The sequence below is a fragment of the Neovison vison genome, chromosome 3 (assembly GCF_020171115.1).
Source record: "Neovison vison isolate M4711 chromosome 3, ASM_NN_V1, whole genome shotgun sequence".
In the NCBI taxonomy this organism is placed as follows: Eukaryota; Metazoa; Chordata; class Mammalia; order Carnivora; family Mustelidae; genus Neogale; species Neogale vison.
Window position 1 is genome coordinate 57,499,732 of NC_058093.1, and position 15,845 is coordinate 57,515,576.

The following is a 15,845-nucleotide window of genomic DNA, read 5'->3' on the forward strand; positions in this document are numbered from 1 at the left end:
GTTGTTCCTCAAAAAATTAAAAGTGGAATTATATCAGAAAGTTCACTTCTGGGTATATTACCCAAAATAACTGAAACCAGGGACTTGAAAGATATTTGTACATTCATGTTCATAGTGGCATCTTTCACAATTTCCACCAAAAGGTAGAAGCATCTCATATCTACTGTATGAATAGATAAACAAAATGCGGTATATACATATTATGGAATATTATTCAGCCTTAAAAAGGAAGGAAACTCTGACACATGTTACAACATACATTAACCTGGAGGACATTACACTGAGTGAAATAAGCCAGACAGAATAGCACAACTACTGCCTGATTCCACTGACGTGTTAACTTAGAGCAGCCAACCACATAGAGACAGAAAGTAGAATGACCATTTCCCAAAAGTGGGGGCAGAGGGAAATGGGGAGTTATTATTTAAAGGGTACAGAATTTTAGTTTGGGAAGGTGAAAAAGTTACAGAAATGGATGGTGGTGATGATTGTCCAATGATACAACTGTACTTAGTGCCACTGAACTGTATACTTAAAAATTGTTATAATGATCAGCTTTATGTTCAACATATTTAATCACAAGAAAAAATTAACAGCAAAAGTGTTTAGGGCGTATGGTGGTTGCAGGAAAATAGCAGAGCTGTAAAAATGCTTGGAGATAATGCATGAAACCTAGAAGAAAACGAGATACTGCAGGATTTCTTACTTTTGGCAAAATGCAAAAAATTAAATGTCATTTGGATTATTTTATGCCAAATATTCCATGGCTGATGGATTCAAGATTTAGATACATATGCATTTACACGATTATCCATCGCAATGGTAACTCTGGAACTCAAGTTTTGCAGTCATGCACTATCTGAAAGTAGTGTCCAGGCCTGAAAAAATTTTGTAACCGTTAGCAAGAAAATAACATTCTGCTATTCCCTAATAAGGATCTGTTTTTCTTCCCCTCTCTATTCCACAAAGTGTTAAATGTCCTAGACCAGGAGCAGTTGACTGATAACAAAAGAAATAAGTAATCTGTAGCAGGTGGTTCTAATTGTGCCCATCAAATCCGTTCTCAATTGTGCAGAAGAGTGGAAAATCAATTAGCAACTATAAGCTTGAGCACTGGTGAATGACAGGAGTGTCTTAACTCAAACAGGAAATCAGTAATGGAAGAAAATGATTACCAAGGCAGCGAATGGACACTCCTGAATCTGAGGAAACTTTCCGTTTACTGCCCAACCTTCTCTGACAAGAGATGGTGTTGGAAAATTTTGTTGTGCCTTGTCAGTCAAAGAGTGGGGTGTAGTGTGGGTCATTGTTTCTTACCTGATGGAGGCTGAGTGAATAAAAATGGAAAGCACAGGGCCCTTCCTTTCCTCAACCTGCATGTCCTGTGTTGGAGTCACTGCTCTGGGTATAGACGTGTTTGCAGGGCAGTGTACACGCGTGGCAACTGTCTGGGAGAGATGCCTCACTGGGGCTAGTGGAGAGCTCTGCGGGAGCTTGACTGTTCACTGAGTAGCATACTAGCACAAGATCACCTGGGTGGGCCTACAAGGTTGTTGACGGAATGAAAAAAAACTTACTTATGCTATAGGTTTGCTTTAGAGTTAGGTCGTACATTAGTATTGGCTACTGAATACACTTTATCGAAGAAACAAATTTTTTTTCCAATTTATTTATTTTCAGAAAAACAGTATTCATTATTTTTTCACCACACCCAGTGCTCCATGCAAGCCGTGCCCTCTATAATACCCACCACCTGGTACCCCAACCTCCCACCCCCCCGCCACTTCAAACCCCTCAGACTGTTTTTCAGAGTCCATAGTCTCTCATGGTTCACCTCAAAGAAACAAACGTTTTATAACATACTCTTGTATCCAGTTTTGGAGGAAATGAAACCAAGGAGATTTTTTTTTCCAGACACTTTCTGTTATTTGTGGGAGGTCTCCATTCTTAGAAAATGAAGCCTTTGAATGCTAACAGATTCCTGCCCTACTGGGTCACTATGGCATTATACGTTATCTGTAATGTCACTTTGTTGGTTTTTTTTTTTTTTTTAAGGGTTCATTTATTTATTTGTCAGAAAGAGAGAGAAAGACAGCAGAAGCAGGGGGAGTGGCAGGCAGAAGGAGAAGTACACTCCCTGCTAAGCAAGGAGCTGGATGTGAGACTCAATCCCAGGACCCTGGGATCATGATCTGAGGTGAAGGCAAATACATTACTGACTGAGCCTCCCAGGCGTCCCTGTAACGTAACTTTGAATTTATCCATTTATTGTGTTCTTCTACTTCCTTCACTTGTTTTATATTTCTATTTCTATCTCTAGCTCCTGGCCTGCAAGTGGCACCTGGACAATTACACCATGCCTTTAATTTCTCTTGTACAGCATGCCAGTATTTAATATGGTACCTCTTGCAATATAGATGTTTAATAAATAATTTTCTAATAAATGCCTGACTATTGTTTTTTTGCATTGTCAGATAGCTTATGAAAAATAATTAACACACTGCCAGGTATGTGGCAGGTATTCAATGAATATTACATACAAAAAAGAAAAGATTAAGACATAAGAAACAGACTTATTTTCTTCACTGAAAAACGTAGTTAAGTTATAATTAACAAAAGAGCATAGCTTCATTGATCAGGCTCCTGAATAAAGCCCAATATTGGCTCACTTACTGGAGGACTTCTAACCCAAGGTCTTCTTGAAACGTTTTGGGTGGGTGATCAAGCTGAAGATAAAGACTTCCTTCTGCCTGGCAGCTGGGAAGAAGGAAGGTAGAACCAGAACACTGAGATACATCAAGGGTGGTGCTATTCCTGAAGGAAGCGTCTCCTGAGCACAAAATATCTCACTAGGCAATTTATTTTGACAACTGCTGTCAACCAGTGGTGTAAGTGCGTGTGTGTGTGTATGTGTGTGTGTGCGTGCATTCTGTGCAGGTTGGAAGAAAAGACTAGAAAAGGGAGAGGTAAGAGGAGGAAGGAAATACTAGTGGCTTTGAATGTTGACTCCTCTGCAAGGAAAGGAGAGAAAGCAATAATTCCTCCTACAGGTTAGATGTATGTCCGAAATGTTTCTGGATAAAACCCTAGTGTCAATTGTCTTGTTTCCGTGGCTTCAGTGGATATTTCTAAAGGCAGTGGCCTCAGTAAAAAAGCAAGTGGCTAGCTTTGCAGGTATAAGTTCCCATGCAATTAACTGAAGGGTTCTACCTTTTTTCTGTCTTCAGCTTGGAGGAGTCGATTTCCCTCATTGTTCTTCTGGCATTGTTAGTGACTCTCGGGTCACTTCAGGGGTTGGTATTTTATTCCCTATTACAAATCTATACTATGTTGCAAATTCTGTGGAGTGTCAAAAGGACACAGTTTCTCTCTTAGTATGGAGAAGACACCTGTGCACAGAGAAGTCTACATCTAAGCAAATATAGAGCTAAGAAGCAATGGGGAAGCATTTGAAAATATTCCACATTTTAGCTATACTTTTTTTTTCAGTTAGAGTTCACATTTATTGAGTCCTAGCCAAAGCCATGTACTATGCCTTTGACATGCATTATCACGTTGTATTTTTAATTTATTTTTTAAAATTTTAAAATTTTTATTAACATATAATGTATTATAGCTATACTTTTATAAAACTCCACATAACTTACACATACTACATTAAAAACATAATTTTTTTCTCTTTTTTTTTGCATTCATATCTTGTAATTTTTTTTCCAATTTATTTATTTTCAGAAAAACAGTATTCATTATTTTTTCACCACACCCAGTGCTCCATGCAAGCCATGCCCTCTATAATACTCACCACCTGGAACCCCAACCTCCCACCCCTCTGCCATTTCAAACCCCTCAGATTGTTTTTCAGAGTCAATAGTCTAAAAACATAATTTTTAAATAACATACTTTGTTTTCATTATAAGCCTTTGGATAAAATCTAAATACAATTGAATACATTAGCAAAGCTAAATAATTAATAAAGCTTTATGGAAAGTAAAAGTCATCTTAAATTTGCTCTTTATTACTCAAAAATTGATTTAAGAATAATGTTATATGATTTAAATTAATCTCTATCAATAATTTAAAGAATTTAATACTCTAATGTACAGTACACTTTGGATTTTGACAAGTTACTGATTATGGCTAGATTTTATCATCCCAGGAGCACTGCTGTCAAAAAAGTACAGTCATGTTTCTGATAGAAAATTTCTATCTTACCTGTTCGTAATGGTTACAAGGGCAGGAGGACAGTAATAACCATTGGAGGCATGGTCAAAACTTCGAAGGACAGTGTCAATTTTGTAACAGAATCCACCATGTCTCTCCCATCCCTTAAAAAAGGAAATAAGAAAATTAAGGACATAATCTGATTTAAAGAGCAAAATATTGCTTTTGTGTATTCTCACTCAAAAGTCAAAACTTGAATTTTTCTCTTGAAATCTTTGTATGTATCCTATCTGATAATGCCATTAGCTACAGACACTTCTATATTTAAGTAAGGATTAAAACCCAAAAGTTTTAATTAACCTGTAATCTTAAAAAACCTAAAACAGATGAAAATAAAGGGGGCACTCACTCAAGATTCTCTCTTTCTTTCTCTCTGTTCAGACTTACAGAATTTCATGGTTCCTACAGGATGGTAACAATTAAGAGCATTGGCTTTGAAGGCAGAATGCATGGGTTTGAATATTGACTCTACTACCGTGCAACTTTATTTAGTCTCTAAATGTCTAAATTTTCCCCTGTGTGAAATGAAGATAATAATAGTATTCTATGGAGTTGTTTTGAGAATCAAAGGGACAGAGTACAGGCAGACATCTTAAATAGAGCCAGGAACTCAATATGAGCAAAAAAGAGATATGTATCTAGATAATAGTGTATATTTTTTCAACTTTCTTTCCTATTGCTTATTTCATGATATCCCACTAAGATTCACCGAGGTTAGAGAACTGAATAAAGTCACAAGCCAGTGGACAAGCTGGTCTGGAACCCAATTCTGATGTAATCCAGGATGGTCTTAGCTGCATCATAATATTTCTGAATAGAAACTGGCTAAAATGTGTGTGTGTGTGTGTGTGTGTGTGTGTGTGTATAATTCTGAAATCAACTGGCTATCCTTTGAGAGAGAAAGAAAGCAAGCTTTGGCACTTGAACAAAAATGATAAATGTGTAGCTCCATGGCTCCGCCCCGAGAGCAATGAAGGGTGGCTCTGTTCTTTAAAATCATATACTACAGGAGACATGCATTCATTAGTCTTCTATACTTCAGCTGAGTTATTTTAGTCCTTTCTCTTTCAATATTATAAAATCACATCTCTTGCATCTATCTATTTTTATGTGTTCACCAGGATTTTTTTTTTTTTTTTTGCATTCACGAGTTTTAAAATACACTTTATTCTGTGTCATGCCAATACTTGCCGGATTTTGATCAGATATAAAATGACTTCTGCTATATTTCTTATAAAAGGTCTCAGTCTTGCAGTAAATTAAAGTGAACCTTATTTTAGAACTCAGCTATTTTAGTTCAAAACATATTAAATGAGGTGTGGATCACAGGAGTTCCACATCCAGCCAGCCAGGATGGGCTCTGAACTCACTCTTCTAACCTCTCCCCATAACCTTATCTGTGTGAGTAGTTGACAGCTCCAGCCAGAACCCCTGGACCACTCCAGATGGGGTGGGAGGTTAGACTGCTTTTGTATTTGGAAGGCCAGGCAGAGGAAGGCTGACAATTTGACCTTTCTAACAAAGTATTCCTTCTTCATTAGTAGTTTTCAGATCACAGGCTGCTTAGCAAAGTAAAAAAATCCGAGAACTGAACAGGCTCAAGAAAATTGGCAGGGGGGAGGGATGTGGCATAGTAATAACCAGAAAAACAAAGCTTCTTTACTATAAGCCTTTGTCACACAATGAAATTGGGAAGAATAATTGACTGTATCTGTGAGTATCTTTTGTCTATGAGGCACCATTTCATTTTACATGATGGTGACGACAGCCAGTACTGAAGCAATTGCTCATATTATACAATCCCAAAAAACTAAGAGGGAAAAAAGTCTTTTTTTTTTTTTTTGCCTTGAAATTACCAAAAAAATTTCCCCCTTTATGTAGTGCCTTTCATTCCTGTGACTTACCTGTTCCACAACTGGAATGCTGTATTTCCCACTACCCTTCACTCATTTTGCCCAATGCTGTCTGCCCCTTCCATAGGCAACCATCCAGTTTGTTCTATGTATTCATAGGTCTGATTCTGCTTTTTGTTTATTCATTTTTTTTAGGTTCCACATGTAAGTAAAATCATATGGTATTTATCTTTCTCAGACTTATTTCACTTAGCATTATACTCTGTAGGTCCACTCATGTTAGTGCAAATTGCATGATCTCATCCTTTTTATGGTTGTGTAATATTCCTCTCTCTGTGTGTTGGGGGTGTGTGTGTGTGTGTGTGTATACACCACATCTTCCATATCCATTCCTCTATTGATAGACATTTAGGTTGCTTCCATATCTTGGCTATTGTAAATAGTGTTGCAATAAACATAGAGGAGCATGTATCTTTTCAAATTAGTATTTTTGCTTTCTTTTTTTTTTTTTTAAAGGTTTTATTTATTTATTTGACACACAGAGAGAGAGATCACAAGTAGGCAGAGAGGCAGGCAGTGGTGGGCGGGGAGCAGGGTCCCTCCTGAGCAGAAAGCCCAACACAGGGCTCTATCCCAGGACCTGAGATCATGACCCGAGCCAAAGGCAGATCCACCCAGGTGCCCCGTATTTTTGCTTTCTTTGGGTAAATACCCAATAGAGGAATTATTGGATCATACGGTATTTCTATTTTTAATTTTTGAGGAACCTCCTTACTATCTTGCGCAGTGGCTGTACCAGTTTACATTCCCACCAACAGTGCATGAGTGCATGAGGGTTCCTTTTTCCCCACATATTCACCAATACTTGTTATTTCTTGTGTTGTTTATTTTAGAGATTCTGACAGGTGTGAGGTGATATCTCATTGGGGTCTTGATTTGCATTTCCCTGATGAGAGCTATGTTGAGGATCTTTTCACGTGTTTTTTGGCCACCTGTATGTCCTCTTTGGAAAAATATCTATTGAAGTCCCCTGCCCCATTTTAGATTGGATTATTTGGGGATTATTTTTTTTTTTTTAGGTGTTGACTTGTAGAAGTTCTTTATGTATCTTGCATATTAACTTCTCACTGGATATACCATTTGCAAATACCTTCTCCCATTCAGTAGGTTGCCTCTTTGTTTTATTGATGGTTTCTTTCATTGGCAAAAGGTTTTTATTTTGATGTAGTCCTAATAGTTTACTTCCAATTTTGTTTCACTTGCTTGAGGAGACAATCTAGAAAAATGTTTCTACTATCAGTGTGAGAGAAATTACTGCCTTTGTTCTTTTCTAGGATTTTTATGGTTTGGGAGTCTCACATTTAGGTCTTTAATCCATTTTGAGTTTATTTTTGTGTGTGGTGTAAGAAATATTTTATTATTTTTAAAAAACATTTTATTCCATTTATTTGACAGAGAGAGAGAGAGAGAGAGAGAGCGCACAAGAAGGGAGAGTGGCAGGCAGAGGGAGAGGGAGAAGCGGGCTCCTCGCTGAGCAGAGAGCCCAGTGTGGGGCTCAATCCCAGGACCCTGGGATTATGACCTGAGCTGAAGGCAGATGCTCAACTAACTGAGCCACCCAGGTTCCCCTGTGAGAAATATTTTTTAAGTTGATGTTGCATGTACAGACTGTTTAGAGAAGTGCCATGAAGCAGTTGGCTAAAGGAAAGGAAACTTTTGAAACCATATTCACAGATTGATACATAAAGAAATTAACAGAACTTTCATCATAAAGTTAGAGAGCTGGCTCTGAACTTCAAATTTATTCTGAACTTTACATACTGGTAATGCTAGCCAGAAAAGGGAAGCAGTGTACAAAAGTTTGAATAGAACGTCAGTTCTGTTTCTGCTGTTTAAGAAGTTAATTTCCTTTTCAACAAATGCAACATGTCAAATTGCCTTGAAAACCGTAGTAAGGCATTTTTTTTTTAATATTTCTGATCAGATAGAAATTAGATCAGCAATCAGCTCTAAGTAATTCAGGAATTATAATGATTAGATGTGGTGTTGGGTAGTATGTCAGCTATGGTGTAGGTATTATTGACCTAGAGGATGGAGAGTAATTCATTATGTTTACACACTGACTAATGAATAAAATGCAGTTTCTTGGAAAGATGGGTTATCACTTCATTGAAACATAAATAACTGGATTAGAAGAGAAAATAATTTAAAAATTGCATAAAAATCCAGGTTTGGGAAGTTTTTGAGATGCATACAAATCTCCAATATTTAAACCCAAATTCCTTGGTTTTGTGTATGTGTGTGTGATAGAGAGAGAGCATGTGTTGAGAACTTTAATGCAGGATATTGAATGTATTTTAAGAAATTTAAAACAGAAGTCTACCTTTTAACTGAATCTAAAGTACTATGTATTTTTTTACTTTAAGTACTGAAAATAAGTATGTTAAGTACCAAGAATCATTTATTACTGAAAATACGAAAGTATTTTAATTATCTCTTTCCCAAATAATAAATAAATTGCAAACATGCACTTCTTGCCATTACTCTACTCAAATATTTAAGTTTAAGAAGAGAGAAATGGGGGCGCCTGGGTGGCTCAGTGGGTTGAGCCGCTGCCTTCGGCTCGGGTCATGATCTCAGGGTCCTGGGATCGAGTTCCGCGTCGGGCTCTCTGCTCAGCGGGGAGCCTGCTTCCCTCTCTCTCTCTCTCTCTGCCTGCCTCTCCATCTACTTGTGATTTCTCTCTGTCAAATAAATAAATAAAATCTTTAAAAAAAAAAAAAAGAAGAGAGAAATGGAAGGCAGGACTCTTAGTGCAAAAGTGCACTCTCCATCGAAGGAATGTTTTTCTTTTCACTCTGAGGGTCTTCACTGGAAGAGTAGGAAAACCACCTGTGAGATGCATCAGATGGCAGGCACTGTTTGTACAGATGGTGTAACAGAATCATTTAGGTTTCTAATTTCAAAAGAAAAGTAGTTTAGATTGAAGGAGCAACAATCTTTTGCAGCTGTAAATCCTTCATATGCCCCTAGCTGATAATCGCTTGGTTTGCTAAAAAAAAAAAAAAAGCTGTGCAAGATCAGAAAAAAGGTGGGGAAGGAAAGAAAGAACAGAGATAGAGAGGGGGAAAGAGAGGGAGAAGGAAGCAAAGGCAGGCGTGAGAGGGAGAGAGATTCACTTTAAATTGCTGTTGAAGAAATTATTCTACTTATGAACTCACTACACTGAACAAAACGTCAACAGCACTTACCTCTCGACAGCCTGATTCGGCGTCAGAAGGGACATGGCCTGCTTTCTTACAAATGTAAAAAAGTGTTTCGTCACAATTTTTAACTTTCCAGTGTCCCTCCTAAGTGGAAAAATGTTACAACATGAATGAATACACTTCATTATTGATGCTGGTAGATAACATCAGTTATTTTGAATAAAAATATGATTAATGATAAGTGTTTCAGGATGGGGTAATGAGTCAGGACTTTGTGTGGTCCTTAGAAGGGCCTCTCTCCCTCTCTCCATGGGAGTGGGAGGCCCTGATTATGAACAATTCTAAGACACGCAATCCCAGATTGGCAGGCAGAAGAGGGGCCATTAATGTTTCTTGATAGTGTGCTAGGCTTAATATTGGGTGATTGTCATATATAATCTCAATGTTACTATGAAATAGGCATTATTATTCCCATTTTAAAGGTTGGATTTAATATATGCATAAGGTCCTACAGTCAGTAAAATTTGGAACTGGAATTTAATACCAGGCTCAGCCTGGATTTACATTAAGCTGCTCTCAATTTTTCTTTTAAAAGGATGGGTTAGAGCTGCGATTCTCAACCTTTGCTGTGCACCAGGATTATTTGGAAGGGTTACGAAAACACCGATGACTAGGCCTCATAATTAGTGTGTCTCATTTAATAGATCAGGTAGGACCTAAGAATTTGCATTTCTAACAAGGTTTCAATTGATGTCGATGCTGCTGACCTGGGGACCACGCTTTGAGAATAACTTGGATGTGACCAAGTCAGAATGTGACCAAGTCAGAATGCTGCTTCTTCTCTTTAATCACTTCTAAGTGTAAAACCGAATACTTTGCTATTTAATGGATAAACCTGATGCTGGGGGAATGCCTGGAAACTACGATGAATCACCCTAGATAACATTATAATAGCTGAACTTTGTGTTCAAGCCACAATGTCCTTCTTTATTACTAATTTTCCAAAGCCCTGCTCCATTTCTTCAGTATATGACAGGCAGATACTTTCATGTCTTCTAGTTCTACAGACGGCTGCTCTAACATCCTACATTAATAATGAAATACAATAACTGCTAACAGATTAAAATTTTATCCTCCCAAAGGATTTGTTATTTTAACACAAATCAGACCTTTAGGCTAAAAGCATACATTCAAATTTTAAGTGGTATCTCAGGCAAGCAGGGTTTCAGGGGAATATGAATACTGTATAGGGGGTTGACTCCTTCATCTGTAAGAACAGCTCTGGAGCGCCCCCCTGCCCAGGCTTCCAGCAAACCACCCAAAGGATAGTGTCAGGCATACTGCAGTTGCTTAATAACAATTGGAGGGATGGATGAATGAATAAACAGGTTCGTAGGCTCTCACATTCAAATTAGGCATCAACCATGCTTAGGTAACTTGTTAATTATAGTAATTATACTCATATTGAGCTCTACGTCAAGGTAATAAATGTTACTTTTTATGCATCTACTATTTAAGGAGCTACCCGAGCAACCCGAAAGGGGGACACAAAAATCACATATAGCAGCATTGTTCTGACACATTCTATAATATTAATACCTGTCCTTACTCTCTAAAATACAATTTTTCTGTCCAAATGTTGGCTCCTGTTCTGTGAACATGCTAAGTGAAATACCAGTGTCTATCAAATGAAAAAGGAGACCATTGGTAGGAAATGAAGGTCATCTTAATTATCTCAAAACCAATGAACCAATAAGGCATCAAATATTGTAGAATAAACAGTGATGGCTTTTAGCAGTTAGACCCTAGACAAACATTTAGAGAGGTCATTGTCCCTCTTCAAAAGTGACTTGAGAACAACCTTAGCATTTATATTGTTACTGAGCATATCTGAGACAGCCTAAAAGATAATACAATGAAATGGACCATAAGAGTAAGTGCTTAGAACTTTTCTGAGTTTGGTTGGCAGTTACTTTGTCAAGCTACTTAAGTAACACTTAATAAGCTGCACTTGGTATTACAGGATGTATTACAGGATACATCAGTATCCTGATGGGAGGAAAGAGTAAGAATGCCTACCAAATCCTATTGACTTAAAACTCAAATGGTGAGGTTAGTAGCTATCTGATCAAAGAGATTAAGTCTATTCTAAATATAATAAATACTTCACATGGCTTGGGATTAAACTAATTTTGTATAATCTAATCCGATACTTTAGATAAATGAAAGACTAGAGATAAATGTGATGTTAAGCCCACTGGGACCGCTATATACATGTGAGGAAAAGAACAAGATTTTCCACTGAGTCAGTTTTCAGTGGGGTTACACACACTGTAGAAATCCTTTAACGTTAATAGGATAATGGAGCTTAAAAGCCATCAGTCCCTAGAGTAATTTCCTGACATCTCAGATTGTCTCCTCACATCTTCACCATAGAGGTCAATGGCACCATCATCCACAAACATGGCGGTTGCTCAAGCCAAACACCTACCCCACATCTAAGCTAGCAGCAATTCCTACCCTTCAAAGGATCTTTGAATTTCTCTGCTTGTCTCTAAATTCACTACCCCAATTCAACACTGGAGTAGCCTCCAAACTGGTTTCTCTGCTTCCACTATTCCTCTCTCTTATCTCTATGTATCAGCCACAGTTACTTTTTAAAATGTAAATCAAACCACGCCCTTCATCTCCTTGAAGCCCTTTCGTCATTCTATAGCAGGCCTGTAAGCCTCACATTTTTGGATTCCTCCTGCCCCCTCTCCTATGATCCCCTCACAGTTCTACCTTCAAGCCACTCTGGTCTTTTTTATTATTAAACATGGAAAGCCCTTATCCTGCCTTTGGGCTTTTATACCATCTGCCATCTGCTGTCTAGAATGTTCTTCCCCTGCTCCTCAAGAGGGATCCCCCCCCTCCAAGTCCCAGCTTAAACATCACCGGCTAGAGAGCCTTCCTGACTATCCTGTCTGAAGTAGCAGCCCCAACACAAGTTTTTCACCATTATGTCATGTATTTCCTCAAAGCTATCATCACAAATATAATTACCATGTTTTTCCTGTGTGCACACTTTTATTGCCTAGCATATAAGCCCCCAGGAAGAGCAGGGACTGTGTCTGTCTTCATCTCTGCCACAGCCCAAACCCCTGATGAACATGGTCCTCAAGTGAGCATTAAACAGACAAACCAACTTACAGATTGCTCTGCTGAGACACATTGCTGGCTTCTATTTGGAAAAATTTGGGGTTCAAGTATGTGCCAGTTAGTAAAGGTGACTGAGATGCCATTAGACCATTCAAAGGAAACTGGAATTTTATTGCTGCTCAAACCAATCCATGTTTCTGATGCATTTTCTGTAAGAGATAAATGTAAATTACAGGAATCCCATTATATGCAAAGGAGATAACACACTGAGCCTGTTACAAATGATTTCTTCTTTATTCATTCATGCAATAAAACCTGTTTAAGTCTTGGTGTACAATACCTACTTAGATCTTTTCCCCCTATACTACCCCATCTGCTTGACACAGACGTTGGAAGTGGGACAGAGTGTGATCTAAAGCCAATGCAAGGACAAAGCTTAAAAGCAAGTCAGATTGCTGGGACTCTAATTAGTTTCTGCTACTATATGAAAAGTAGATTTGAACAGTATGGTTTTGCCTCTGCCTAGAGAAAGGAAAAATAGCAAGGTCAACTGCATTAGGAAAAGGGCACTTAAAGAAAAAAACAGCCCTTTACAATATATTTTTTCTTGCCTTTTTTTTTTTTTTTGCCATGAGAAAAAAGGAGCAGGAACTCTTAGAAGCATTAAAATGGGAGCAATGGGGGACGCCTGGGTGGCTCAGTTGGTTGGACGACTGCCTTCGGCTCAGGGCGTGATCCTGGAGTCCCGGGATCGAGTCCCGCATCGGGCTCCCAGCTCCATGGGGAGTCTGCTTCGCTCTCTGACCTTCTCCTCGCTTGTGCTCTCTCTCACTGTCTCTCTCTCTCTCAAATAAATAAATAAAATCTTTAAAAAAAAAAAAAAAAAAAATGGGAGCAATGGGGTTGCTAGAAAAGTAAATAAAGTTTGACAGCCCAGGTAAGGTGAAAAGACCCTAGGAGGCTGAGAGAAATGTTCAAGTGCCCCTATTGAGACAGAGGCAGCCACAGGATTCTTTTAATCTCAAATGCAGGAGGTGAGAAAAAAGTGACAAGAGAAGGATTTTTGTTTTCACTCTAAACTAAAACCTAACTTTCAAAAGGTCACCAGAGTAGGCTCTGGAGATTTTTTTTCATTAAAAAAAAAAATTTACTCTAGTTCCAGTGATTTCAATGTTTTTTCAGCAGAATCCTATGGCATATATATGACATAGGAGGGGGGAATGGTTCTGATGGGCAAAAGGCGGGTGGAGACCTAGGAGCTCAGAATTCCTGAACATGGCACAGAGCTTGAAAACCACCATACCGAATAAATTTTCACTGGTTAAAGTTACTAAAATCCAATTATTTGTCTCAGAAATCCCATTATTGCTTAGATCACATGACCACAGCACACTACTGCTATGTAGTGACCATAAGGCTAAATTACAGGTTTAAGTTCTTAACTTTTATTAAAAGTTTCTGGAAATGATCTTTGCCCCTTAAAAAAAAAATTCTAATATATCTGGCATATGAGAGGTGTTACAAAATTTCTGAGTGTATATTTTGTAAAATTCCAATGAATTTGCACTCCTGGATATTAATTAGAAATTTGAGATATAACCAGGTGGTGGGTATTATAGAGGGCACGGATTGCATGAAGCACTGGGTGTGGTGAAAAAATAATGATACTGTTATGCTGAAAATAAATAAATTTAAAAAAAAGAAAGAAATTTGAGATATATATGCCATAAGTAATCACTTTTAAATAGCTTGATTTCTTTTCAACTCCACTAATAAAGATAGTGACTACATTATATTTCATACCTCTTAAATCAGAGATATTTGGCACTTACCATCTCCAAGGAGGGTTACAAAAAACTCCACATCTGCTAATGAAGCCATGTTTATCAATGTGCTGTTATCAGACTGGCAAGAATGCAAAGCTTCCTTCCAGGTCTTTTTTTCTTTCTGAAGTTTATAGCAGTTATGACTGTGGGGATTCCAGCCAGGCTCACAGTGTGTAGCATAATATTTCCAGGCACTTTTTTCTTTTTAAACCAACAAAACATAATGTCATTTTCCACAATTTTTAAAATGTTTACTTATTAGACTTAAAATAAATTGTCATCAACATACGATTACTTTAAAAATTTGAAAAACAGAGACACATGAAACAATAACATATAAGCTATTTAGATCTTCAGAGTTGAGAAGGATTCAATATATGATCTAGATCTAGATCTAGGATCTAATGGATCTCAGTGCTTCATTTTACAGATGAGCTAAGGCACAGAAGTAAAGAGATTTGGAAAAGGTTACACAAGCCAAGTGAAGAGTTAGGAGGGCTAGATGTAAAATTTAGCAGTTAGAGTTCTGCATTTATTTTTTATTTATTTTTTTAAAGGCACTTAAAAAAAAAAGATTTTATTTATTTATTTGACACAGAGAGAGAGAGAGATCACAAGTAGTCAGAGAGGCAGGCAGAGAGAGAGGGGAAGAAGCAGGCTTCCTGCTGAGCAGAGAGCCAGATGTGGGGCTCAATCTCAGGACCCGGAGATCATGACCTGAGCCAAAGGCAGAGGCTTTAACCCACTGAGACACCCAGGCACCCCTAGAGTTCTGCATTTAAAAAAATATTTTAACACTGGAAAAGGAGTATTTGGAAAAAAGTTTAAATGGCATTCCCAAGATTTTATGTACAGTATGTGAGTGGGGGCAGATATTTATCCTCAACTGAGAAAAAGCTTGAAAATCTCTGGAGGTTACTTCCTCCAGAGCAGAGATGACAAATAGCTTTCACCTTTAGATTAGTCTAAGTGTCTGTGTTTTCCCTCTGGGTTCATGTGGACACTGGGTTAGACTTACAGGAAAATAGTGCCATGATACTTTGGCACGGGAAGGGTAGGTGGTGGTGTACATGTCAAATTTTGGCTCTCCCTTTCCAGGATCTTGTCCTCAACCTGTTGATTAGCATTTTTACTTTATTTTATTGACCACAACTGAGTGCCTCCCTCAGGCACTAATTTAGTTAGACATAACTCCAGGGCTATTTGGAAAATGAGACATTGTTTTAAAATTGCTCTGGGGATGCTGACAGCAATTAGAATCACAGTCCAAGAATGTTAGAACATTTTGGTATCATCTACTCCAGTAGGTTTTAACCCTAAGTAATATAGTCAGGGAGCCCCTTTTAAAAATGGAACTTTTAAACTTCACTCTATGGGTAAGATAAAAAGTAAAAGAGGAGCTTCTCTGATTAAAGCAGAGGTGGAGACAAGCAAAGAACCTAGGGATCCTGAAAACATAGTTCATCAAAAGAACCTGTTAAACCTGGCGGAACAGAAAATAATCCAAACTAACAGCTTCATTACCTTCATTTGTGGTCTTTGGATCTCAATGAGTAGATCCAGAGTAAATAAAACAGAGGTAAAAAAAGGATGGAATA

General features: G+C 37.9%; 1 protein-coding gene across 1 annotated transcript in view; it reads right to left on the minus strand.

The window, feature by feature from the left end:
* Positions 1-15,845, minus strand: part of PLA2R1 (phospholipase A2 receptor 1) — a 108,042-nt gene that overhangs the window by 56,658 nt on the left and 35,539 nt on the right. Inside the window, exons 7-10 of the mRNA XM_044242175.1 lie at positions 14,254-14,448; positions 12,473-12,630; positions 9,326-9,424; positions 4,213-4,325 (exon numbers count right to left, since the gene is read on the minus strand). Coding sequence (XP_044098110.1) covers positions 4,213-4,325; positions 9,326-9,424; positions 12,473-12,630; positions 14,254-14,448 — 565 coding nt within the window. The remainder of the gene's footprint in view (positions 1-4,212; positions 4,326-9,325; positions 9,425-12,472; positions 12,631-14,253; positions 14,449-15,845) is intronic.